The sequence below is a fragment of the Vipera berus genome (genome assembly GCF_964194415.1).
Source record: "Vipera berus genome assembly, chromosome: 6".
NCBI lineage: Eukaryota > Metazoa > Chordata > Lepidosauria > Squamata > Viperidae > Vipera > Vipera berus.
In genome coordinates, this window is record NC_138208.1 from 90,354,470 (window position 1) to 90,378,570 (window position 24,101).

General features: G+C 49.2%; 1 protein-coding gene across 2 annotated transcripts in view; it reads right to left on the reverse strand.

The window, feature by feature from the left end:
* The window catches only part of AHCYL2 (adenosylhomocysteinase like 2), a 34,782-nt gene that overhangs the window by 901 nt on the left and 9,780 nt on the right, over window positions 1-24,101 (reverse strand). Inside the window, exons 2-15 of one of the 2 annotated variants that reach the window (XM_081331469.1) lie at window positions 21,805-21,948; window positions 19,011-19,111; window positions 17,430-17,532; window positions 15,584-15,678; window positions 11,037-11,143; window positions 9,405-9,521; window positions 5,873-5,936; window positions 4,821-4,909; window positions 3,677-3,747; window positions 3,464-3,558; window positions 2,400-2,498; window positions 2,130-2,198; window positions 803-881; window positions 467-587 (exon numbers count right to left, since the gene is read on the reverse strand). In XM_081331469.1, the coding sequence (XP_081187595.1) occupies window positions 467-587; window positions 803-881; window positions 2,130-2,198; window positions 2,400-2,498; window positions 3,464-3,558; window positions 3,677-3,747; window positions 4,821-4,909; window positions 5,873-5,936; window positions 9,405-9,521; window positions 11,037-11,143; window positions 15,584-15,678; window positions 17,430-17,532; window positions 19,011-19,109 (1,208 nt within the window). In that variant the 5' untranslated portion in view covers window positions 19,110-19,111; window positions 21,805-21,948. Of the gene's footprint in view, window positions 1-466; window positions 588-802; window positions 882-2,129; window positions 2,199-2,399; window positions 2,499-3,463; window positions 3,559-3,676; window positions 3,748-4,820; window positions 4,910-5,872; window positions 5,937-7,143; window positions 7,308-9,404; window positions 9,522-11,036; window positions 11,144-15,583; window positions 15,679-17,429; window positions 17,533-19,010; window positions 19,112-21,804; window positions 21,949-24,101 lie in introns of those variants that run through there. The other variant, XM_081331470.1, reaches the window with a different exon arrangement.

Below are 24,101 nucleotides of genomic sequence, written 5' to 3' on the forward strand. Positions count from 1 at the left end.
TCACTGCCGTTGTTAAGTTAGTCGCACGGTCGCTAAGCAAATCCAGCTTCCCCCCCCCCCTTGACTTGCTTGTCAGAAGGTCGCAAAAGGGGATCGCGTGACCCCGGGACACTGCAACCGTCATAAATACGAGTCAGTTGCCAAGTGTCTTGATTTTTGATCACGTGATCAACGGTCGTTAAGTGTGGAGAAACGGTCCTAAGTCCCTTTTTCTAGCACCGCCGTAACTTTGAATGGTCACTAAATGAATGAACCGTCGTAAAGTCTGTAATTCTTATCACTTTCTCTTTCGTCTTTATCTTTTTTTGGGATTGTCAGTTTATCTTGGGGATTTCCTCTTTCTTTCTTTCTTTCTTTCTTTCTTTCTTTCTTTCTTTCTTTCTTTCTTTCTTCTTTTTTTTTAAAAAAGTGTGCTATTTGTAAAATCCAAGAATATTACTCCTATTGACCTCAAGAGGAAAAGTACCTGTAATAGTTCGGTTTAAAAGGCCCGTTTTTGTTCAGCCCCAAGTATTTCGCCTGCTCGTCGGAAAGCTCCGTCAGGTGGGCGTCGAAGGTGGGCAGGTGGAGGCTCGCCACGTACTCGTCTGCAAGAGGGGAAAGAGGCTGGTGAGAAGGGGCAGGGCAGCCTAAGCCCCAACCAAGCTCCTTGTCGCACCAACACACACCCAAGAACACACCAACACACACCCAAGAACACACACACACACAGAGAGAGAGGCAATCTCCCTCACCTGTCCAAGAGCGTGGTATTTGTACGGAGGTCTTCCCAAGGGGGAGTCCTGTGCCCACCCCCACTTACCCATTTTCTTGGGCAGGAGATACACATCCTGCTTGTAACGGCCCTCCGGGGCGTTGTACAGCTCTATCAAGGCCAGCGCCTGCAAACCACAAAGAACTTTGAGTGACACACACCAGCAGAGCAAGAGTGGCGAGATAAGATAAGCAGAAGATAAGCAAAGAAGCAGAGGCTGGATCTCGCCCACACGGATGTCTGAAAGCTAAAAGAACTGGATTTTGTAAAAGCCAGAACAAGTCCAGGACCTGCTGTTCCTCCTCCTCCATCCCATCTGTTCTGCTTACTGTCCGGCAAAGAGCCTCCTCTTTGATCCATGGACACCAAGTAGCAGCCAGGCTGAAAACTCTTTTAATTTCACACGGACAGAATTCACCACAATTTCAGCTGGGGAACTCTGAGCATCCTAAATCAAGCCAAGTCCATAAAAATGATAAAGAGAATTCCTGGATGCCGGGCATTCAAACCAATCGGCGACCAACGGGCACACAGAGATCAACGACGTCTACACGCCATTCAAAAGAGACAATCAAAAAGGTAAGCAGGGTTGTTCTTTGGCTGTGGTTTACTGTTTTATTTGTCTCCGTGTGCAGTTCCTTGATTGGGTTACTGCTTATTTCTTGAGGGTTAGTCTAGGATGAACTCTCGCTGTTAATCCTTGCTTATCTGGATGCTCGTTAACGGTGAGGAGATGTTTAGGTCTTTTTGTTTCCTTTTGGGCCTCCCTCACTTCTAGCCCTGATGATGTTCCCTAGTTGGGTCCTGAAACGTCTGCAAGAAAACCACCAAGCTTGGAGAGCACCAAGGACCCCACAGTCCTCTTCCTCCTCTTCCTCCTCCTCCTTCTCTCCACAAACCCCCCTCCCTTCTAGCCCTGATGATGTTCCCTAGTTGGGTCCTGAAACGTCTGCAAGAAAACCGCCAAGCTTGGAGAGCACCAAGGATGCCCCAGTCTTCCTCCCCCTCCCCTCCCTTCCTTCTCCTCCTCTTCACTCCCTTCCATCCCTGATGGTGTTCCCTAGTTGGGTCATGAGATGCCTGCAAGAAAACCACCCAGCTCAGAGAGCATTCCAAGGACCCCTAAGTCCTCCTTCTCCTCTTCCTCTGCAAACCCCCCTCCTTTCTAGCACTGATGATGTTCCCTAGTTGGGTCTTGAAACGTCTGCAAGAAAACCGCCAAGATCAGAGAGCACCAAGGGACCCCCCCTCCCCCCAGTTGAATCCTGAGCTACAGTAAATAACTAAAGAAACCAATATTGTGTTGAGACCTTAATTAGTCCACACCCAGAGCCGGGTCGCGGATTGGCAAAGCTCGCCTGCCCGTCTGGCTCACCTGAGTGGTGGCTGTGATGGACAGCACAAAGGTTGGCACGGTGGAGCAACTCAGGTTCAAGAGGCGTCCCTGGGGGGGGGAAGAGAGAGGGGAGCGGTTGCCAGCACCCAGATTGACACCCAACGCGCCCCACCCCACGTCTTGACCCCTCCAAAGTGAGGATCAGGAAGAGGGACCCTTTGGAGTCCCAGAGCTGCACGGGAACCTGCCCACCCCTCCAGACAATCGCGTTCTTCCCCCCTCCCCCGGGCTGGGGAGAGGCTGACTTACTTCAGCCAGCAGGACGATTCTCTTCCCATCCGGCCAAATGACGTGGTCGACCTGAGACCTCACCCGCTCCCAAGTCAGCTCTGGGGTCCGCAGGCTGGCCTGCAAGACAACGGCAGGGGAGGGGGGGGGATTTCAAAGCAGCCCAGACCCAGGCAGGGCGGCAGGGGAGCAGCGGCTGAATGTTCACAGCCCGGCATGGAAATTGTTCGAGGTTGCGCCAACTCTGCTTCTCGGTAGTTAAGCCAGTTTTAAGCTGTGTGGACTTTTGACTCCCAGAATTCCCCGGTCAGGAAGTTGCAGAAGTTGAGAAACAAGGCTTTAAGGATTTTCCTGTCTGAGGGAACAGCCTGGTACACTGCAAGGTGCCACTTGGGGGGGTTGGGGGGTGGCTCTCTTTGGAGGGAGGGAGGGAGGGGGGGGAGAATAGCCCTTAGACTTATATACCGCTTCACGGTTCTTGACAGCCCTTAAGCGGTTTACAGAGTCAGCCTCTTGCTCCCCAACAATCTGGGTCCTCATTTGACGGCCCTCGGAAGGATGGAAGGCTGAGTCGACCTTGAGCCTGCTGTGGGCAGAGTTTGCCTGCAATACTGTCTTCCAACCACCGTGAGCAGCAAACACGTCAAGGGAGGGAGGGAAGGAAGGAAAGAAGGAAGAAAGAGGGAGGGAGGGAAGGAAGGAAGGAGACAGGGAGGGAGGGAGGGAAAGAAGAAAAAGAAGGAAGAAAGGGAGGGAGGAAGGAAGGAAGGAAGGAAGGAAAGAAGGAAGAAAGAGGGAGGGAGGGAGGGAAGGAAAGAAGGAAGAAAGAGGGAGGGAGGGAAGGGAGGAAGGAAAGAAGGAAGAAAGGAGACAAAGAGGGAGGGAGGGAGGGAGGGAAGGAGACAAAGACGGAAGGAGACAGAGAGGGAGGGAAGGAAAGAAGGAAGAAAGGAGGGAGGGAGGGAAGGAAACAAAGGGAGGGAGGGAGGGAAGGAGACAGGGAAGGAAGGAAGGAAGAAGGAAGGAAAGAAGGAAGGAAGGAAGAAGGAAGAAAGGAGGGAGGGAGGGAGGAAGCTACATCTTACCACATCGATTTCTGTGTTGGAATGTCCCATGTTACAAACAATGCAACCGTTCTTCATCCTATCCAGATGTTCTCTAGTTACGACGTTTTTGTTGCCTGTAAAACGAAACAGAGAATAATTACGGAGTTGTCAATCCAGCCAATACACCAATAAATAAAATACATAGCTCTGGGAATGCCACACCTCCACCCCCACCCCCCAAAATGGGAGTACCTGTGCAGGTGATCACGATGTCGACGTGCCGAATCACTTCGCTGAGTTTCACGAGACGGAAGCCATCCATGCTGGGGAGAAGGGAGAAAAAGTGAACCCCGAGATTCACAGACCGGTCACCCGAAAAATCACCCCAATCTAAGGATCCCCCTTTGCAACCCGAGGCCGGGCACCAGCGAGAGGCAGGCGTGTGAGGCTGAAATGGCTGAGCCAGAGCTGTGCTCCACTTAATGACCTGCACATTTCTTTAATGGCTGCATCAGGGAGAGCTGGGAATGGGGCCGTTAAGCGAGGCCAGGGTGGTATCTGGAGACCCTCTGGGTTCTTTAGCATTTCCAGGGAGCTCTTGGATTGGAATGGAATAGAGGGTAGAATAGAACAGAACAGAGAACAGAACAGAATTTGGAATGGAATAGAATAGAATAGAATAGAATAGAATAGAATAGAATAGAATAGAATAGAATAGAATAGAATAGAATAGAATAGAATAGAATAGAATAGAATAGAATAGAATAGAATAGGGAATGAATAGAATAGAATAGAAATACAGAATAACGGAACAAACAGAACAGAATAGAATAGAAAAATAGCACGGAACGGAGTAGAATAGAATAATAACTTCATTGTCACTTTGAATGTACACTAATTGGCATACATTAAAATGAAATTTTGTGGCATACAGCTCTCAAAGGGCCACCCCCTCCGATATACACTAAGCACAGGGTTTCCTGCCTGAGCAGGGAGTTGGGCTAGATGACCTCCAAGGTCCCTTCCAACTTTATTATTATTAAATATGTATACGTACCTATTTATACATAAACGTATGTGCACGTAAATACACAAATAGGCCCTTTCCTCAGCAGGCAAGAGGGCTCCACCGGCCACGTGCAAAGCCCAACTTGGGCCCTCCTCAAAGCTGCAGCTGAAATGGGACCCCTGGGCTGAGAGCCCCCCAAGGGAGACCCCCGTCCCCCCAGTCCTTTCACCCTCCCCAACTTGCCGCCGTCTGTCACTCCGCTGGCCGTTCCTGAGTCCTGGCCAGCCTAGGAGGGGCAAAGGGGCACCGGCCGCGAGAGGGCAATCACGGACTCAACAGGGACCCTGGGAGGTCCTCTAGTCCAACCCCCTGCCTCTCCGTCCTTACCAGGCTTGCAGAGCACAAATGGGGTCGATCTCGGTCACGTAGACAATGGAGCCCATGGCCTTCAGGGCAGCGCAGCAGCCTTTGCCCACCTGGGAGAGGAGGAGGAGGTCAGGAAGGAGGCGGGAGAAATGGGCGGCAGGTGTTGCCTGGGACCCCCCCCCCCGGCCCTTGGCAGCTACGCCGGAGTCCAGAATTGGCTAAAATGGGACCGTCTCTCCCCCTCCCCGCTCTCTCTTTTTTCCTGGTCTGCCCAAGATAGTCCAGGCAGGGCAGCAGTGGGTCTGTTAATTGACAAAAATGCCCAGCGGGAAAGAGAAGGGGGGTGTGGGGGGGGGGGCTTGCAAGTTTTTCTGCAGAAGAAAGAGGTGAAAAAAAAATGAGTTTTTCGGGGCACGGAGGGAAGCCAGATGAGCTGGAAGAGAGTCCTGGAGCCCTCGCGGAGAGCGGCGTTTCCCACTCCTAGCTATGTGGATGTCAGCTCCCATAATCATCCCAGCCAGCAGGGAGGGAGGGAGGGGAAAGAGGGAAGGGGAAGAGAAAAGGAGGAGGGGAAGAAAGAGATACAGGAGGAGAAAAGAAAGGGGGAAGGGAAGGGAAAGAGAGAGAAGGAGAGAAGGAGGGGGAGAGAGATACAAGACAAGAAAAGAAAGGGAGGGAGGGAGGGAGGGAGGGGGGACAAAGGGAGGGAGGGAAGGAAGGAGAAAGAGGAATGAAAGAAGGAAGAAAAAATGGAGGGAGGGAGGGAGGAAGAAAGGACAGAGAAAGGGAGGAAGGAAGGAAGGAAGGAGAAAGAGGGAGGGAGGGAGGGAGGAACAAAGGTGAGAAGGAAGGAATCAACCAACCAACCAACCAACGATGGCTGGGGCATTCTGGGAGTTGAAGTCCAGATACCGCGATGTTGCCATGGACTCCTGGACCCCCAGGGGGGAATTCAGACGTTCCTTTTCCAGGACAGGCCTGCGGCTCCCCAGAGGAGGAGAATTTGGCCCAGAGAAGCTGCTGCTGGCCCCCTCGCCATCCCATAATCTGGAGGGCAAACGGTCCAGGCTTACCTCCCCGTAGCCGCAGACGACCACCTGCTTCCCTCCGAACATCATGTCGGTGGTCCTTTTGAGGCTGGGGAGGAAAAGACAAGTCCAGGCGTGACTCCAGGGGGGACGTCGAGGAAACGGCGGCACCCACGTGAAAGACTTCCGAGTGCGTCAATTGCGGGAATTGCCAGAGCCGGAAGTGAGGTTTTAAGACCAGCGCCAAGGGTTTTAATGGGAAGGCCAATTTTGGTAGCAGGTTTGGCACAAAGGAGAGACGGCGGAAGGCGAAGGCGAGGACATTCCCGCTGCAGAAAGGCTGCGGAGCTGGGATTTGCGGCTCAGGTGCGGAGGCTGCCTGGAGTAGAGACGGGGAGGCTTCTGCACTCTGCCCCCATTTCCTGACGGACCGCAGGAGAGACTGAAACATCCAGTCGGATCTCTGCAGGGTGTGATCTGCATGGGTCTAGCTAAGGGGAACCTGCTTTTGAGGTGTGAGCAAACCTCACTCCCCTCCTAGCCCTGAGGATGTTCCCTAGTTGGGTCATGAAACGTCTGCAAGAAAACCACCCAGCTCAGAGGGCACCAGGGACCCCACAGTTCTTCTCTTTCCTTCCTTCCTTCCTTCCTTCCTTCCTTCCTTCCTTCCTTCCTTCCTTCCTTCCTTCCTTCCTTCTCCTTTCCACTCCGTTCTAGCCCTGATGATGTTCCCTAGTTGGGTCACAAAACGTGTGCAAGGAAACCACCAAGTTCAGAGAGCAACAAGGACCCCACAGTCTTCCTCCTCCTCCTCCTCCTCCTCCTCCCTACAAACCTCATTCCCTTCTAGCCCTGATGATGTTCCCTAGTTTGGTAATGAAATATCTGCAAGAAACAACCAAGCTCAGAGAACACCAAGGACCCCACAGTCCTTCTTCTCCTTCCTTCCTTCCTTCCTTCCTTCCTTCCTTCCTTCCTTCCTTCCTTCCTTCTCCTTTCCACTCCCTTCTAGCACTGATGATGTTCCCTAGTTGGGTCATGAAACGCCTGCAAGAAAACCACCCAGCTCAGAGAGCACCAGGGACCCCACAGTCCTTCCTTCCTTCCTTCCTTCCTTCCTTCCTTCCTTCCTTCCTTCCTCCCTCCCTCCCTCCTTCCTTTCCTTCCTTCCTTCCTCCCTCCCTTCCTCCTTCCTTTCCTTCCTCCCTCCCTTCCTTCCTTCCTTCCTTCCTTCCTTCCTCCCTCCTTCCTTTCCTTTCCTTCCTTCCTTCCTTCCTTCCTTCCTTCCTTCCTTCCTTCCTTCCTTCCTTCCTTCCTTCCTTTCCTTTCCTTCTCCTTTCTAGCCCTGATGATGTTCCCTAGTTGGGTCATGAAACGCCTGCAAGGAAACCACCCAGCTCAGAGAGCACCAGGGACACACACACACACACACACACACACCCCAAGCTAGAAATAAGGCCATTTCTAGAGACAACTGGAGCTGTACAATGAGGAATCCGGGCCAGGAGAGGAAGAAAAAAAAAAGGATCGAACTGCAGTTACAGTACAAGGAACAGGAAGCTTAACTTTCCCTTAAAATTTAAACTTAAAACTTCAGTTGAAACTTCCAACAGCCGGTGCCCGTTGCCTCTTACAAAGCCGCAGGATCTAAAAGTGTAAAAAAACAACAACACACAACACAAAAAAAACCCCCAAACCCCGAACCAAACTTAGCCTCCCACTAATCCGCTGCCTTCAGGACTATTCCTCTTTCTTCCGATTCTTTGCATAAAACTTTCAGTCGCTTCTCTTTTATTGACTCAGCCTTCCATCCTTCCCAGGTAGGTAAAATGAGGACCCAGATTGTTGGGGGCAATAAGCTGACTTTGTAATAATGCCGCTTGGGGGGTGTATGAAAGCCCTAATAAGCAGGCATATACATAGAATGAAGGCTACTGCTAAGCTTGTAAGCTGCCCTGAGTCTTCGGAGAAGGGCGGGATATAAATGGGATTTTAAAAAAAAGGAACCTTGGAGGTCTTCTAGTCCAACCCAGAGCCTTGGTGGCGCAGTGGGCTAATGCCTCCTTAAGTAACACCAGCTGCCTGCAATTAGTGCAGGTTCGAGTCCCACCAGGCTCAAGGTTGACTCAGCCTTCCATCCTTCCGAGGTAGGTAAAATGAGGACCCAGATTGTTGGGGGCAATTAAGCTGACTTTGTAATAATGCCGCTTGGGGTGTGTGTGTGAAAGCCCTAATAAGCAGGCATATACATAGAATGAAGGCTATTGCTAAGCACATTGATTTGTGCTTTAGATTGTAAGCTGCCCTGAGTCTTCGGAGAAGGGTGGGATATAAATGAGATTAAAATAAAAAATAAAAAAAAAATTTGGCTTACAATTCCACCCTTGTCTCGCAGCCCCCCACCCCGGCTCTGCTAAGAGAGCTCAGCCTGGCTTCTGATCCAGGTGATCTGTGGGAAGCCCCACCCTAATCCCCCCTCCACCCCGAATGGATTTGCAGAAGAGTGAGTGCACTTCCCCCTTTTTCAGTTCACTGGCTTGGGCTCCGGCCCTGCTGCAACCCTGCCCTACATTTCCGCCTATTTTTAGCGGACGCCGGGAAAAACGAGGCGAAGGAGGCAGGCGAAAGAGCGACCGCCCCCCCCTTCTCCCTTTTCAGCCCGGGTCCCACGGGGGACGGAGCGGGGACACTGCTCCAGTTTCCGGTCCTCGGTTTTATCAGGGCCGAGCCTTTCGGGCATTTGGGACCTCCGTTGTTTCTAAGGCCGGTCGATCAGAATAGAACTGGAAGGGAGCCCGGAGGTCTTCTAGTCCATCCCTCCTGCTCAAGCAGGAAGCCCGATGCCATTTCGGACATGTGGCTGTCCAATCAATCAATCAATCCCTCCCTCCCTCCTTTCCTTCCTTCCTTCCTATAGAATCACAGATGGAAGGGACCTTGGAGGTCTTCTAGTCCAGCCCCCTGAAGCAGGAAGCCTGATGCCGTATAGGACACATGGCTGTCCAATCCTTTCATCCCTCTCTCCTCCCTCCCTTCCTCCCTCCCTCCTTTCCTTCCTTCCTACAGAATCACAGAGCTGGAAGGGACCTTGGAGGTCATCTAGTCCAGCCCCCTGAAGCAGGAAGCCTGATGCCATTTCAGACACATGGCTGTCCAATCCCTCCCTCCCTCCCTCCCTCCCTCCCTCCCTCCCTCCTTCCTTCCTTCCTTCCTTCCTATCTATAGAATTACAGAGATGGAAGGGACCTTGGAGGTCATCTAGTCCAGCCCCCTGAAGCAGGAAGCCTGATGCCATTTCAGACACATGGCTGTCCAATCCCTCCCTCCCTCCCTCCCTGCTTCCTTCCTTCCTTCCTTCCTTCCTTCCTTCCTTCCTTCCTTCCTTCCTTCCTTCCTTCCTATAGAATCACAGAGCTGGAAGGGACCTTGGAGGTCTTCTAGTCCAGCCCCCTGCTGAAGCAGGAAGCCGGATGCCGTTTCGGAAACGTGGCTGTCCAGTCTCTTCCTAAAAGCCTCCAGCGATGGAGCACCCACAACGTCCAAAGTCTTCCACCGCAGCAGCAGCAGACCGACCTACCCATCCAGAATAGACTCTCGGCAACAGTACAAGTTGTCAAACTTCTGCTTGGTGACCGAATCGTTGACGTTCATGGCGGGGACGCACAGCTTGCCGGCCTTCGAGAGCTGGTACAACCTGCCAAACAAGTTGAAAAGCACAATCGGGAGAAGGGGGGGTCCACACCTGGTCCGGGGGAGTCTCCCCTTTAGGCTGCACGTCGACTCTCAAAGCAGAGAATGGATTTAATTATTTTTTTTTTTTTAAAAAAACAACAACCCACAAAGGAGCGCAAAGCGTTGCCAATACAGGCGGTCCTCGACTTACAACGCACGGTGACGGTTTCAAGTTGCGACGGCACTGAAAAAAAAGGTGATGTCTGACCGTTTCCCATACTAACCACCGCTGCAGCGTCCTTGTGGGTCATGTGGATCAAAATTCAACTGACTCGTATTTCTGACGGTCGCAGCGTCCCGGGGGGGAGGGGTGTGTGTGCCACACGATCCCCTTTGGCGACCTCCTGACAAGCAAAGTCAATGGGGGGGGGGGGGGGAGGAAGCCGGATTCACTTAACGACCGTGTGACTGACTGAACAACCGCAGCGATTGGCTTAGCAATGGTGGCAAGAAAGGTTGGGAAATGGAGCAAAATTCGCGTGGCAACCGTTTCGCTTAGCGACAGATTATTCTGGGCTGTAAACCAAGGACTACCTGTGAGCAGTTTTAAGCCTGATGTTGTAACCTAGGCTTCTTTCTTTATAAAGTTTTCAATTCAATTCAATCAGAATAGAACCTGGGAGGGACCTCGGAGGTCTTCTAGTCTAACCCCCTGCTCAGGCAGGAGACACTATACCAGGGGTCTTCAAACTTGGCCCTTGGACGACTTGTGGACTTTAAGTCGTCCAAGGGCCAAGTTTGAAGATCCCTGCTTGTGGGGTTCAACTCCCAGAATTCCTCAGCCAGGCACGCTGACTGGGGAATTCTGGGAGTTGAAGTCCACAGGTCGTCCAAGGGCCAAGTTTGAAAACCCCTGCTTGTGGACTTCAACTCCCAGAATTCCTCAGCCAGGCACGCTGGCTGAGGAATTCTGGGAGTTGAAGTCCACAAGTCGTCCAAGGGCCAAGTTTGAAGATCCCTGCTTGTGGGGTTCAACTCCCAGAATTCCTCAGCCAGGCACGCTGACTGGGGAATTCTGGGAGTTGAAGTCCACAGGTCGTCCAAGGGCCAAGTTTGAAAACCCCTGCTTGTGGACTTCAACTCCCAGAATTCCTCAGCCAGGCACGCTGGCTGAGGAATTCTGGGAGTTGAAGTCCACAGGTCGTCCAAGGGCCAAGTTTGAAGACCCCTGCCCTATACCTTTTCGGACAAATGGCTCTCTTCTTGAAAGCCTCCAGTGATGGAGCACCCACAGCTCCTGAACTGCCTGCATTTATCGTTCGATCGGAATGGACAATCGTCCTTGTCTGTCTGAGAGGGTGAAGTTAGGATGAGATGGTTGTCCCAAGGATGAGAAATTCTGATTCGCGTCAAACTAGCATCAAGCCAGCATCTCCCGAAAAGAGCTCCCTTCACCTCGCCCTCCTCCGACTCAGCTCTGGTTCTACCAAACGAAGATCTCAAGCAAACAGTGGCTGCCTCATCTCAAATATATTACCTGTGGACCCCTGTGACGCTCTCTTCTACTATGCCTTTGATTTTCTTGAACATGTTGGGATACTTCTTGTAGATCCAGTGTGTCAGGTCCCCACCGTCGTCCAGGATCTGCAAGACAAAAATGATGTTGGCTACAGGGAAATGTGGCTGGGTGGTTAGGACAACCACCTTGAATTATTTCTAAAACTTTTATTCATAAAACCTGAACCTCAGTCAACTGAACACTCAAACGGACTGGCACCAATGGCTGACACGGGTTGCTGCCAGCATCCTAGGTATCCACCAGGTCTCTCCTTAAAATGTAAGATGTTCCGAGTAGCGCAGTTTTTTTGTAGCTTTGCTGGAGTTATTGCAGGAAGCTGCAGTTTCTTGATGTGTTTTGCAAAGTTTTTGGACCTAGTTCCCAGTGCCCCAATGACAATGGGTATCCCTGTTACGCATTTCATCCATAATCGCGCAGTTTTGATGGCCAGGTTGCGGTATTTCGTAATTTTTTCCAGTTCGTTTTCTTCGACTCTGGCATCTCCTGGTACAGCGATATCAATCAGCTGGACGCTTCGGTTCTCTAGGACTGCGATATCTGGCCTGCTGCGTTCCAAACGGCGACCTGTCTGTATTCGGGAGTCCCACGAGATCTTCACCCTCTCATTCTCCACAACTTTTTCCACCCTATGTTCCCACGACTTTTCGGGCGCAGGCAAGTCGTATTTTTTACACAATGCCCAGTGGATTAGTTTAGCTGCTGCTGCTGTTGTTATTACTACTACTACTACTACTACTACTACTACTCATCGCATACCCAGCCAGATGTTCAGACTGGATTTGACATTTTTGTCTACCTATTGAGTCCTTCCCAAGGACCTGGGATAGGAAGATGTGGATAATAATAATAATGATAATGATGTTGTTGTTGTTGGAAGAGACCTTGGAGGTCATCTAGTCCAACCCCCTGCTCAGGCAGGAAACCCTATTCCATTTCACGGGTCTTCAAACTTGGCCCTTTTATGACTTGGACGCCCAGCTGAGGAATTCTGGGAGTTGAAGTCCACAAGTCACAAAAGGGCCAAGTGTGAAAACCCCTGTTCTAGTCCAACCCCCAGGGGTGGGTGATTAAATGAGAATAATACAGGCAGTCCTCAATTTACGACCACAACTGACCGTACAAGCTGGCTGAGGAATCCTAGGAGTCGAAGTCCACAAGTCTTAAAAAGTTGCCAAGTTTGGAGAGCCCCAATTTCAAGCAGTGTCTCCCAACCTTGGGAACTTTAAACTTTAAGCTGGCTGGGGAATTCTGGGAGTTGAAGTCCACCCATATTCCAATTGCCAAGGCTGAGAGACACTTTAGAGGCCTTTTGGTTGGGATGGAACAATCCGTAAAGCTCCACTTAGGGCAGGGGTAGGCAACCTCGGCTCTTTTATGACTCGTGAACTTCAACTCCCAGAATTCCTCAGCCAGCATGGGGGAAACTATGGCCACGTCATGACTCATGGACTTCAACTCCCAGAATTCCTCAGCCAGCATGGGGGAATTATGGCCCCTTCATGACTCGTGGACTTCAACTCCCAGAATTCCTGAGCCAGCATGGGGGAACTATGGCCCCTTCATGACTCGTGGACTTCAACTCCCAGAATTCCTCAGCCAGCATGGGGGAACTATGGCCCCCTCATGACTCGTGGACTTCAACTCCCAGAATTCCTCAGCCAGCATGGGGGAACTATGGCCCCTTCATGACTCGTGGACACCAACTCCCAGAATTCCTGAGCCAGCCTGGCTCAGCTTGGAAACCTCCCCCTTTCCCCTCGGCATAGCTGGCTCAGGAATTCTGGGAGTTGTAGTCCACCAGTCGTAAAAGAGCCGAGGTTGCCTACCCCTGACTTAGGGAAACAGGCCCCAATTCCTGTGCTCATATCACGTTGGCTTTTTCACTCAACGGATTACGGGCCTGGCATAAACAGTGCCCAGCAACCCCCGTTTCCACCTCCCCTCCCTCGCACTCAAGTCTCCAGCTCATTAATCTCCAGTTAATTAAGAATGTTGTATAATCCCCTTGTCCTTCTTGAAGTGCCCTAATAAGCTAGAGTGGCAGTTTGTGGCCAGCTTTTCTCCATCTTTTTTTCTGGGAAAGGAGAAACCCTTGAGCGCAAGCTAAATTCGCTAGTTCCTGGAGGAGGAGGAGGAAGTGTGTTTGTGTGTGTGTGTGCATGGGGGTGTGTGTCCTTTAGCCAGCACAAGAGCCACGACTTGATTTCGGGGCCTCCGTCTTGATGCACGTCTGCAGCTGACAGGATCCGATCTCAACGGGCCGGTAAACCTGCTTGGGTGGCATCCTCGGGGGCTTTTGGAGCTCGGTAAGCTTTCTTGCAGACGTTTCGCGACCCAGCTAGGTAACGTCACCAGTACAGAGGAGTGTGGAGTTGGCCACTCACATTGAGAATGTGACCGTATTGGGTCAAGAAACGTCTACAAGAAAGCCACCGAGCTCATGGGGGGGGGGGGGGAGGGCGGCCCATGAAGGGAGACTGAGTCAATCAATGTATACATGGTTGTACTTTGACAATCAAGGTTCATTGGTTCTTCTCCACTCTGCAAACCCCACTTCCCTCGTAGCACTGATGACGTGACCTAGTTGGGTCATGAAATGTCTCCAAGAAAACCACCAAGCTCAGAGAGCACCAAGGACCCCACAGTCCTCCCTCCCGTCCTCCTCCTCCTCCTCCTCCTCTCCACAACAACCCCCTCCCTTCCAGCACTGATGATGTTCCCTAGTTGGGTCATGAAACCTCTGCAAGAAAACAACCAAACTCAGAGAGCATCGAGGACCCGACAGTCCTCCTCCTCCACTCCCTTCTAACACTGATGATGTTACCTAGTTGGGTAACAAAACGTCTGCAAGGCAACTATCAAGCTCAGAGACCACCAGGGACCTCACAGTCCTTCCTCCTCCTCCCTTCTAGCCCTGATGACGTTCCCTAGTTGGGTCATGAAATGTCTGCAAGGAAACCACCCAGCTCAGAGAGCACCCAGGACCCCCACAGTCTTTTACTTCCTCCTTCTCCTCCTCGTCAAACCCCCCTCCCTTCTAGCCCTGATGATATAACCTAGTTGGGTCATGAAACGTCTGCAAGAAAATCACCCAGCTCAGAGCACCAGGGACCCCACAGTCCTCCTCCTCCTCCTCCACTCGCTTCTAACACTGATGATGTTACCTAGTTGGGTAACAAAACGTCTGCAAGGAAACCACCCAGCTCAGAGAGCACTAAGGACCCCACGGTGGTCCTCCTCCTCCTCTCCACAAACCCCACTCCCTTCTAGCACTGATGACGTTACCTAGTTGGGCAGTGAAACGTCTGCAAGAAAAACCACCCAGTTGAGGGAGCACCAAGGACCCCACAGTTGAACCCTGAGCTACAATATTTTCTTCTACTGAAACTTAAGTTGTGTTGCTCCGTTGTGTTCTGGCCACCCTCTTTCCCCCACGAGCGACGAGGAAACCCACCCCTCTAACTCTTGAGTCTGCCATTTCTCCGGGAAGAAGCATGAACATCTCATTGAATTTGCACCCAGCAGGAGTCAACGTTTTGGCCCAGTCCCATGAGAACATTGCGTTCCGGTCAGGCCGCCTTGTCCAAAAACTCTCATTAACTTTTCCAATCCTTGCCCGCTTCCCAAATGGGTCCCACCTACTTAATAATCCACATCTCAAAAGGCCCTGAGGGGAGGGGGGCACCCAGAGGTCACTTTTAGCCCCACGCTGTAATTATACAATTATTTTCTCCAAGATAAATAATGGCCACATTAACGACATCATTACTCTGAACAAGCATCTACCGTGACCTGAGAATAGGGGGCGGCGGGGAGAGGGGGGGAGAGAAACATATGAGTTGGAAAGGTCTCTGAGGTCATCTAGTCCAACCCTGTGCTGAGAACAGAATTCATTTAAGCATCGCTGCCAATGCAGCTCCAGGCAAGGGGAATCTGTCCTTGTTTCTAGGTTAGCTGCTGGGGACTTGGTTTATGATTTTATTCCTGAAGTTTTTTATCCCGCCTTGACTACTTTATAAGTAACTCGAGAGATACCCAACAGGGTATCCTCAACTTAACCGCAGTTGGTTTAGTGGCCATTCAAAGTCATAACGCAGGGCTCTTCCAACGTGGCCCTTTTATGACTGGTGGACTTCAACTCCCAGAATCCCTCAGCACTGTCTCCTGGCGATTGGGCCAAAGACACCCCTAGCCGGCTTTCACGGCTAAAGCAGGACTAGAACTCACCGTCTCCTACTTTTAAAACTCTGGTGCCTGAACTACTGCTCTCCGATGAGAAGCCTTTTCGGGGATGACGAAATAAGATGCTCCCAAATGCCCCCCCCCCAAAAAAAATCAGGTTGATCTTTTCTGACTGGAAAAGTCTTTAATAAGTCAAATGTCGTTCCTCTCCCCCCCCCCCCCAATTTCTTTCTAGTCTGACCGAACCAGCCTTGATGCTCGCTTTGGCTACCAGTCACCTGGCAGACTTTGCCCCCCACCCCCACCCCCAACCCGGCACTCACCATATTTGGCTGCCAGCCTTCGACGTTGACACAGCGGTCAATGCACCACCAGAAATCGTCCTCGGATTCCCCTTTCCAGGCGAAGACGGGAAAACCTGGGAGAGAAAAAAAAGGGGGGGGCTCCTTTTACTGGGCAGAAGAATCACTGTCAACCCAAAAGACGTTCTCTCTCTCTCTTATCATTTCTATCTATCTATCTATCTATCTATCTATCTATCTATCTATCTATCTATCTATCTATCTATCTCTATCTTACCATCTCTTACCATCTCTCTCTCTTATCATTTTTATCGATCTATCTTACCATCTCTTACCATCTCTCTCTTATCATATCTATCTATCTATCTATCTATCTATCTATCTATCTATCTATCTATCTATCTATCATTTCTTTCTATCTATCTTACCATCTCTATCTTATCATTTTCTTACTATCTATCTTACCATCTCTCATCATTTCTTACTATCTATCGTATCATTGCTATCTATCTATTCTTCTATCATTCATTTATTATCTATCTTACTATCATATCTATCTATCTATCTATCTATCTATCTATCTATCTATCTATCTATCTATCTATCTATCTATCTATCTATCTATCTACCTATCTATCATTTCTTTCTATCTATCTTACCATCTCTATCTTATCATTTTCTTACTATCTATCTTACCATCTCTCATCATTTCTTACTATCTATCGTATCATTTCTATCTATCTATTCTTCTATCATTCATTTATTATCTATCTTACTATCATATCTATCTATCTATCTATCTATCTATCTATCTATCTATCTATCTATCTATCTATCTATCATTTCTTACTATCTATCTTACCATTTCTCATCATTTCTTACTATCGTATCATATCTATCTATCCATCTCTCCCTCATTTCTTACTATCTTACCATCTCTCTATTTCTTACTATCTATCAGTAAGAAATATCTATCTATCTATCAGTAATATCATATCATATCTATCTATCTATCAGTAATATCTCTCATCATTTTTTTCTATTGATCTTACCATCTCTCTCTCTCTCTCTCTCTCTCTCTCTCTCTCTCTCTCTCTCTCTCTCTCTCTCTCTCACACACACACACACACACACACACACACACACACACACACACTTCTGCTCCTGTCTGAATCCCTTCCATCTGAGCATCCTCAAAGCTTATTTTAAATTTGAATAAGGGAAGCTTTTTCTTTCCCAAACATAACTTACTTTGAAAGTATCAACATTAGAAACATTTTGAACACTGATGGGAAATTAAGATATTTTTTTTTCAAAAAGCGAAAACAGGATACTGATTGAACACATGGATGTTAAGTGCAAATACAATTGGGATATGTTTTGGTTAGAAAAGATATCTTAAGCTGGCATTGCTGATATTATGAGAAAAATGTAACAAAGAGGTTGATATGCAATTGTGTATTTATTAATAACAATAAGAATTGTATTTGCCTAAGTGTGGGAAAACAGGTACTAGCAGAAGAAGAGAGGAAACACTGGATGGTGTAATATTAGATCTAGAGCAGGGGTCTTCGAACCTGGCCCTTTGTTGACTTGTGGACTTCAACTCCCAGAATTCCTCAGCCAGGCAATTCTGGGAGTTGAAGTCCACAAGTCATCAAAGGACCACGTTGGAAGACCCCCTGATCTAGACTGAAAAAGTTAATATAGACCACTGAATTGCTAACGGAGCCAGACAACACGTTTTGTGTGTGTGTGTGTGTGTGTGTTTGTGTGTGTGTGTGTGTGTGTGTGTGTATATATATATCACAAGCCTATTTTAGGGACACACACACCCCACCCCACCCCAGGAAAGACAAATCCTTACCATTCTCCGCCAGGGCGGCTGCCACTTCGTTGAGGGTGGAGTAGATGTTACAAGCTGCCCACCGGCACTGGGCCCCCAAGGCACTGAGGGTCTCCATGAGCACCTGCATGTGGGAAAATTGTTGAGTAGGGGGAGTTGGGGGGGGCTAGGGAATTGCCAGGGCTACTCAACACCCCACCCCCCCATTCTTCAATTCGGCCAATCCACCTGCTGGATTTCATGAACTGCTAATATCGTACTAACCTTAATATGGTTTTTATCTGCCAGCCGAGCTCAGGCCCACACGGGTGGTCCTCGAGTGAGAATCACTGGCTTTGGGAGCGTCTGAAGCTACCAAAAATGTGGAAAAAGGGATCCGTTTTTTCCATCCAGAAGGACTGGGGGTTGGGGATCCCTGGACTAGATGACCTCAAAGGTCCCTTCCTACGTGTAACAGGGATACCCATTGTCATCGGGGCACTGGGAACTATGTCCAAAAACTTTGCAAAAGACATCAAGAAATTGCAGCTTCCTGCAATAACTCCAGCAAAGCTACAAAAAACTGCGCTACTCGGAACATCTTACATTTTAAGGAGAGACCTGGTTGATACCTAGGATGCTGGCAGCAACCCGTGTCAACCATCAGTGCCAGTCAATTTGAGTGTTCAGTTGACTGAGGTTCAGGTTTTATGAATAAAAGTTTTATATAATAATAATAATAATAATAATAAAATAATAATAATAATAATAATAATAATAATAATAATAATAATAATAATATAATACAATAACAATAACAACAACAACAACAACAACAACAACAATAATAATAATAATAATAATAATAATAATAATAATAATAATAATAATACAGGTAGTCCTTGACTTATGACAACTAAGCCCAAAATTTGCAAAATACTCCAAGAAATTGCAGCTTCCTGCAATAACTCCAGCAAAGCTACAAAAAAACTGCGCTACTCGGAACATCTTACATTTTAAGGAGATACCTGGTGGATACCTAGGATGCTGGCAGCAACCCGTGTCAACCATTAGTGCCAGTCCATTTGAGTGTTCAGTTGACTGAGTTTCATGTTTTTTAATTTTAATTTTAATTTTAATTTTAATTTTAATTTTAATTTTAATTTTAATTTATTATTATTATTATTATTATTATTATTATTATTATTATTATTATTATTATTATTATTATTATTATTATTATTATTATTATTATTATTATTATTATTATTATTATGCCAGATCCATGACGGTCGTAAAGTCGAGGACTACCTGTACAAAAAGCCCAGCCCAACTGGCGACTGTCAATCAAACTTGTTTTTCTTCAAAAAGAAAAGAAAAAAAAGAAAAAAAAGAAAAAAAAGAAAAAAAAAGAAAAAAAAAGAAAAAAAAAGAAAAAAAAGAAAAAAGGTGCCATTTTTTTTCTTTCTTTCTTCTTCTTGCAAAGAAACCCAGCAGAGCATCCTGCCCAGCTGAAGGCAGGATTTCCGCCGAGATTTCTGGATTCGGTGGATCCCAGCCCTTGGGCGATCTCCTCCTCTTTGGAGCAAGGAGATCCTCGGGGACCGACAGGGCGTAACTTACGGCGGTCTGGGCCGTGATGTGGGTGCAGCCCACGATCTTGGCTCCGGCCAATGGCTTCTCTCCCTGAGCGCGTTTCCTCAAGGCCATGAGCGCCGGCATTTCTAGGGAGGGGAGAGAAGGAAAGAGGGGTTCAGCGGAAGGCGGGGAAACCACGGTTTAAAACCTGCCAGGCATTTAAAAAGAAAAGAAAAGAAAAGGGCAGCCAGCAAGGAGTGGAGGAAGGTGGAAGAAAAATGAGCTTGGTCTGCCCTCACCGGAGCTTAAATTCTATTTATGTAGGATTTGCCCTGTCGGTGTAGGTGGGTGGGTGTGTTGTTGGCAGCTGCTTGATTAGATGTTATTTACTGCTTGATTGTTTGCCCGCTATTAATCCCGGTATTAATCTCTGCTTTTCCAGGCGTTGATTGCTGGGGAGGAGATGGTTTGGTTGTTTGATTTGATTTGATTTGATTTGATTATATTTGTATACCGCCCTTCTCCCGAAGGACTCAGGGCGGTGAGTCTACTTCCTTTGTAGCCTTTTCGTTTTCTGTTTTCAAGGGTGTGTAGATGTAGTTTATCTCTACGTGCCTGTTGATGCCCGATGTTATATACAAGGGCAAGTCACTCATATAGAGAGAGCAAACACCCCCCCCCACACACACATTCTAGCACTGGTGACGTTCTCTAGTTGGGTCAGGAAACATCTGGAAGGAAACCACCCAGCTCAGAGAGCACCAAGGATCTTAAAGTCGTCATTGTCCTCCTCCTCCCTCCCTCTTCCCCTTTATTCCTTCTATCTCCCTCTTCCCCTCTTTCTTTCTCCACAAACCCCACTCCCTTCTAGCACTGATGATGCTACCTAGTTGGGTCATGAAATGTCTGCAAGGAAACCACCCAGCTCAGAGAGCACCAGGGACCCCACAGTCTTCCTCCTCCTCCTCCTCCTCAAACCCCACTCCTTTCTAGCCTTGATAATGTGACCTAGTTGGGTCATGAAATGTCTCCAAGAAAACAACCAAACTCAAAGAGCACCAAGGACCCCACAGTCATCTCCTCTTCCTCTCCACAACCCCCCCCCTTCTAGCACTGATGATGTGACCTAGTTGGGTCATGAAATATCTGCAAGAAAACCACCCAGCTCAGAGAGCACCAGGGACCCCACAATCTCCAGGGTGTCCATCACATCTCAATTAAATATGAGATTAGATACAATAGATAGATAGATAGATAGATAGATAGATAGATAGATAGATAGATAGATAGATAGATACAGACAGATGATAGAGATAGAGATATATAGATATAGACATAGACAGACATAGATAGATAGATAGATAGATAGATAGATAGATAGATAGATAGATAGATAGATAGATGATAGATAGATATAGACAGACAGATACAGATAGATAGATGATAGACGCAGACAGATGATAGAGATATAGATATAGACAGACATAGACAGACATACATAGATAGATAGATAGATAGATAGATAGATAGATAGATAGATAGATAGATAGAAAGATAGATAGATAGATAGATAGATATAGACAGACAGACAGACACATGGGAGGGAGGGCAAGAGAGAGAGGGAGGGAGAGAGAGCAGCAGAAGCCCACTGGTGCCAGAAGGATTACAGTTTTGTGGCTTTTGGCAGCAAAAGAGAAATCTGGGAATTAATTTGATGCCAATCTCTTTTGCAGGTCCTTCAGCAATTTGATCACAGTCAAGAGATTAACGCAAAGAGAGAACTGGAAAAAAAAACCAAAATCCCATTCCTGCATAAAGCAATGCTTGGGGGGGGGGAAGGGCTTGGGGTGGTTTTGAAGAAACACGATGAACCACACGGGGCCACGTGGTGCCGCCGTAAACAATGCTTAGGGTCGGGTTCCCACGGCCTGCTGAGACGACGGTGGGTAGAACTGCAAAAACCAAACCACAAGATGCCTTTTTCCATTTTAGTCTTGTCTTGGGGGTAATCTGGGAGTTCAGCCGCCATAAAATCATGCACCGGTCGAGAAGGTGCTCGGGTGGAAAGCCTTCTGCAAGAGCAGAGGGGGAAAGAGGAGGGTCTCTCTGGCTGACTGTCTGTCTCTGTCAATCTCTCTATCCATCTGACACAGCAACCCTGTGAGGCTGGGCTGAGCTGAGAGTCTTTAGTGCCTCAGACAAAACTAGGTGGGACTAGAACTCACCGTCTCCTGGTGATGGGCCCAAAGTCACCCAGCTGTTTTTCCTGCCTAAGGCGGGACTAGAACTCACCGTCTCCTGGTGATTGGCCCAGTCACTCAAGACGGCTTCCGTGCCTAAGGCAGGATTAGAACTCACCGTCTCTTGGTGATGGGCCCAAAGTCACACAGCCAGCTTCCGTGCCTAAGGCGGGACTAGAACTCACCGTTTCCTGGTGATGGGCCCAAAGTCACCCAGCTGTTTTTCCTGCCTAAGGCGGACTAGAACTCACCGTCTCCTGGTGATGGGCGCAAAGTCACCCAGCCGGCTTCCGTGCCTAAGGCGGGACTAGAACTCACCATCGCCTGGTGATTGGCCCAAAGTCACCCAGCTGTTTTTCCTGCCTAAGGCGGGACTAGAACTCATAGCTTCTTCTAGCCTGGTGCCTTCACCTCTAGACCCCACAGGCTCTATGGCCCCCCCAGGGGCGCAGTGGGATAGGCAGCCCACGCCCACAAGGTCGAAGACACGGGCCCCTCCCGCAAGCTCCAGCCCACGAATCGAGGCCCACCAAGTCACGTCAGGCCAAACTAAGATCTAAATCTCGACCCGGGAAGCCGAGCGGCCCTCCCTCCCTCACCTTGTTCCGCGATTTCGATCTCCCTGCGCCCAAATTCCGCCTGCTTGATGTTCTTCACGCAGAAATCGCTGCTGCCTTTGCTGCTCTTCTGCTGCTTGTCCCTCGGAGAGGTCTCGTCATCGGAGCTGTCGGTGTAAGAGGCAGCTGGAGGAAGCAGAGGCAGAGAGGACGGTGAGCGGCCGGCCGGGAGGAAAGCCCTCTTAAGCTAACAACGGCGAGCAAAGAAATAGGAAGACGGGGATCTTCGGAAACTCTTGACCTTTGGAACCTCTTGCCACTTGAGGTAAGGCCTGCCCCCCCGTCCTCCTCTTCTGAGAGGGCCCCCCCGTCCGAATCCGCCTCCGCTTTCCTATGGGGGCGTCCCCCTTTAGAGGCGGCCACAGGGGGTCCTCGACCTACGACGACAAGGCAACCCAACCTTTCCATTGCTAAGCAAGACTAAGGGAAGGGAGGTTTTGCCCGCTTTACGGCCAAACTTGCTGCGGGGGTGAAGTGAAGCTGGCTCCCCCCCTGCCCCGCTGACTCTGCTTCGTCAGAAGGTCGCCATTTGGGTTCCCGTGAGCCCGGGACTCTGCGACCGTCATAAATATGAATCAATCGCCAAGCACTTGGATTTAGCTGGTACGACCCTGGGGATGCTGCAGTGGTGGTTAAGGGTGAGAAATGGACATAAGTCACTTTTTTTTGGTGCTGTTATAACTATGAACGGTCACTAAACAAATTCCGGTAAGCCGCAAGTCTACCAGTATTCCTTGACTGTAGAAGTGGACCAGAAGAAAGGCTGAGCGCCAAAGAATTGAAGCCTTTGAACTCTGGTGCTGGAGAAGACTCCTGCGAGTCCCTCGGACTGCAAGGCGATCAAACCGGTCGGTCCTGGAGGAGATCAACCCTGACTGCTCTTTAGAAGGCCAGATCCTGAAGCTAAAACTCAAATACTTTGGCCACTTAATGAGAAGGAAGGACTCACTGGAGAAGAGCCTAATGCTGGGAAAGATTGAGGGCAATACAAGAAGGGGACGACAGAGAAGGAGGTGGCTGGACGGAGTCACTGAAGCAGGAGGCGTGAGCCTAAATGGACTCCAGAAGATGGTGGAGGACAGGAAGGCCTGGAGGAACGTTGTCCATGGGGTCGCGATGGGTCGGACACGACTTCACCAGTAGCAACAACTCCCTGTAAACCGCCCTGAGTCCTCAGGGAAAGGGTGGTATATAAATGCAATAAATAATAATAATAATAATAATATCTATCTATCTATCTATCTATCTATCTATCTATCTATCTATCTATCTATCTATCTATCTATCTATCTGAGGAGATCAACCCTGACTGCTCTGTAGAAGGCCAGATCCTGAAATGGAAACTCAGATACTTTGGCCACCTAATGAGAAGGAAGGACTCACTGGAGAAGAGCCTCATGCTGGGAAAGATTGAGGGCAAGAGAAGAAGGGGACGACAGAGAAGGAGGTGGCTGGATGGAGTCCCTGAAGCAGGAGGCGTGAGCTTCAATGGACTCCAGAAGATGGTAGAGGACAGGAAGGCCTGGAGGAACGTTGTCCATGGGGTCGTGATGGGTCGGACACAACTTCACAGCTAACAACAACAACAACAACAATCCCTGTTAGGTGGGCTGTGAGGGAGCAGGATAGTAAGAAGCGCTGACACTTTTGAACTTGGATGTTGGAGAAAAGACCAACATGAGAAGGACCCATTAAGAAAATGGACCAATGGATCATTGAAGAAATCTGGGTAGGTTTCTCACTCAAGTCCCATATGACCAGGCTCCGATCATCCTACTCTGGAGTTCACACCAACTCGAGGGCACACACTGGTAGTTCTTGACTCATGACCACAACTGAGCCCCAAATTTACGTGGCCTGGAGGAACGTGGTCCAGGGGGTCGCGGTGGGTCGGACGTGACTTCGCAACTAACCACAACAACCAAGATTCGTCCCTACAAGAGGTCCTTACTGCTTCCCACCCGTCGGCACAGAACTCGGCTCGGCTTCCTTTCCTGGCAACGAAAAGAGAGCTGAGCTACAGCCGGGATCTCGTCTTGCACGGTGTCAATTGAGAAGATTCTTGGGAGGTCCATCCGATCGGGGGTGGGACCCTTCCTTTTGCTGCCGCAGGACCCCCGACATGCACCGGGGGAGAGGCGCTCTCTTCTCGGACGGCTCCGTGCCGACTCGACCTCACTCGCAAAGAAGGGACTGGAGAAGAGTCATAAACCAGCATTCTGAGTTTAGGTTCCAAAGGCCGGGCGGGACCAAGCGTCTCATTCTGAAAAGAAGACGCT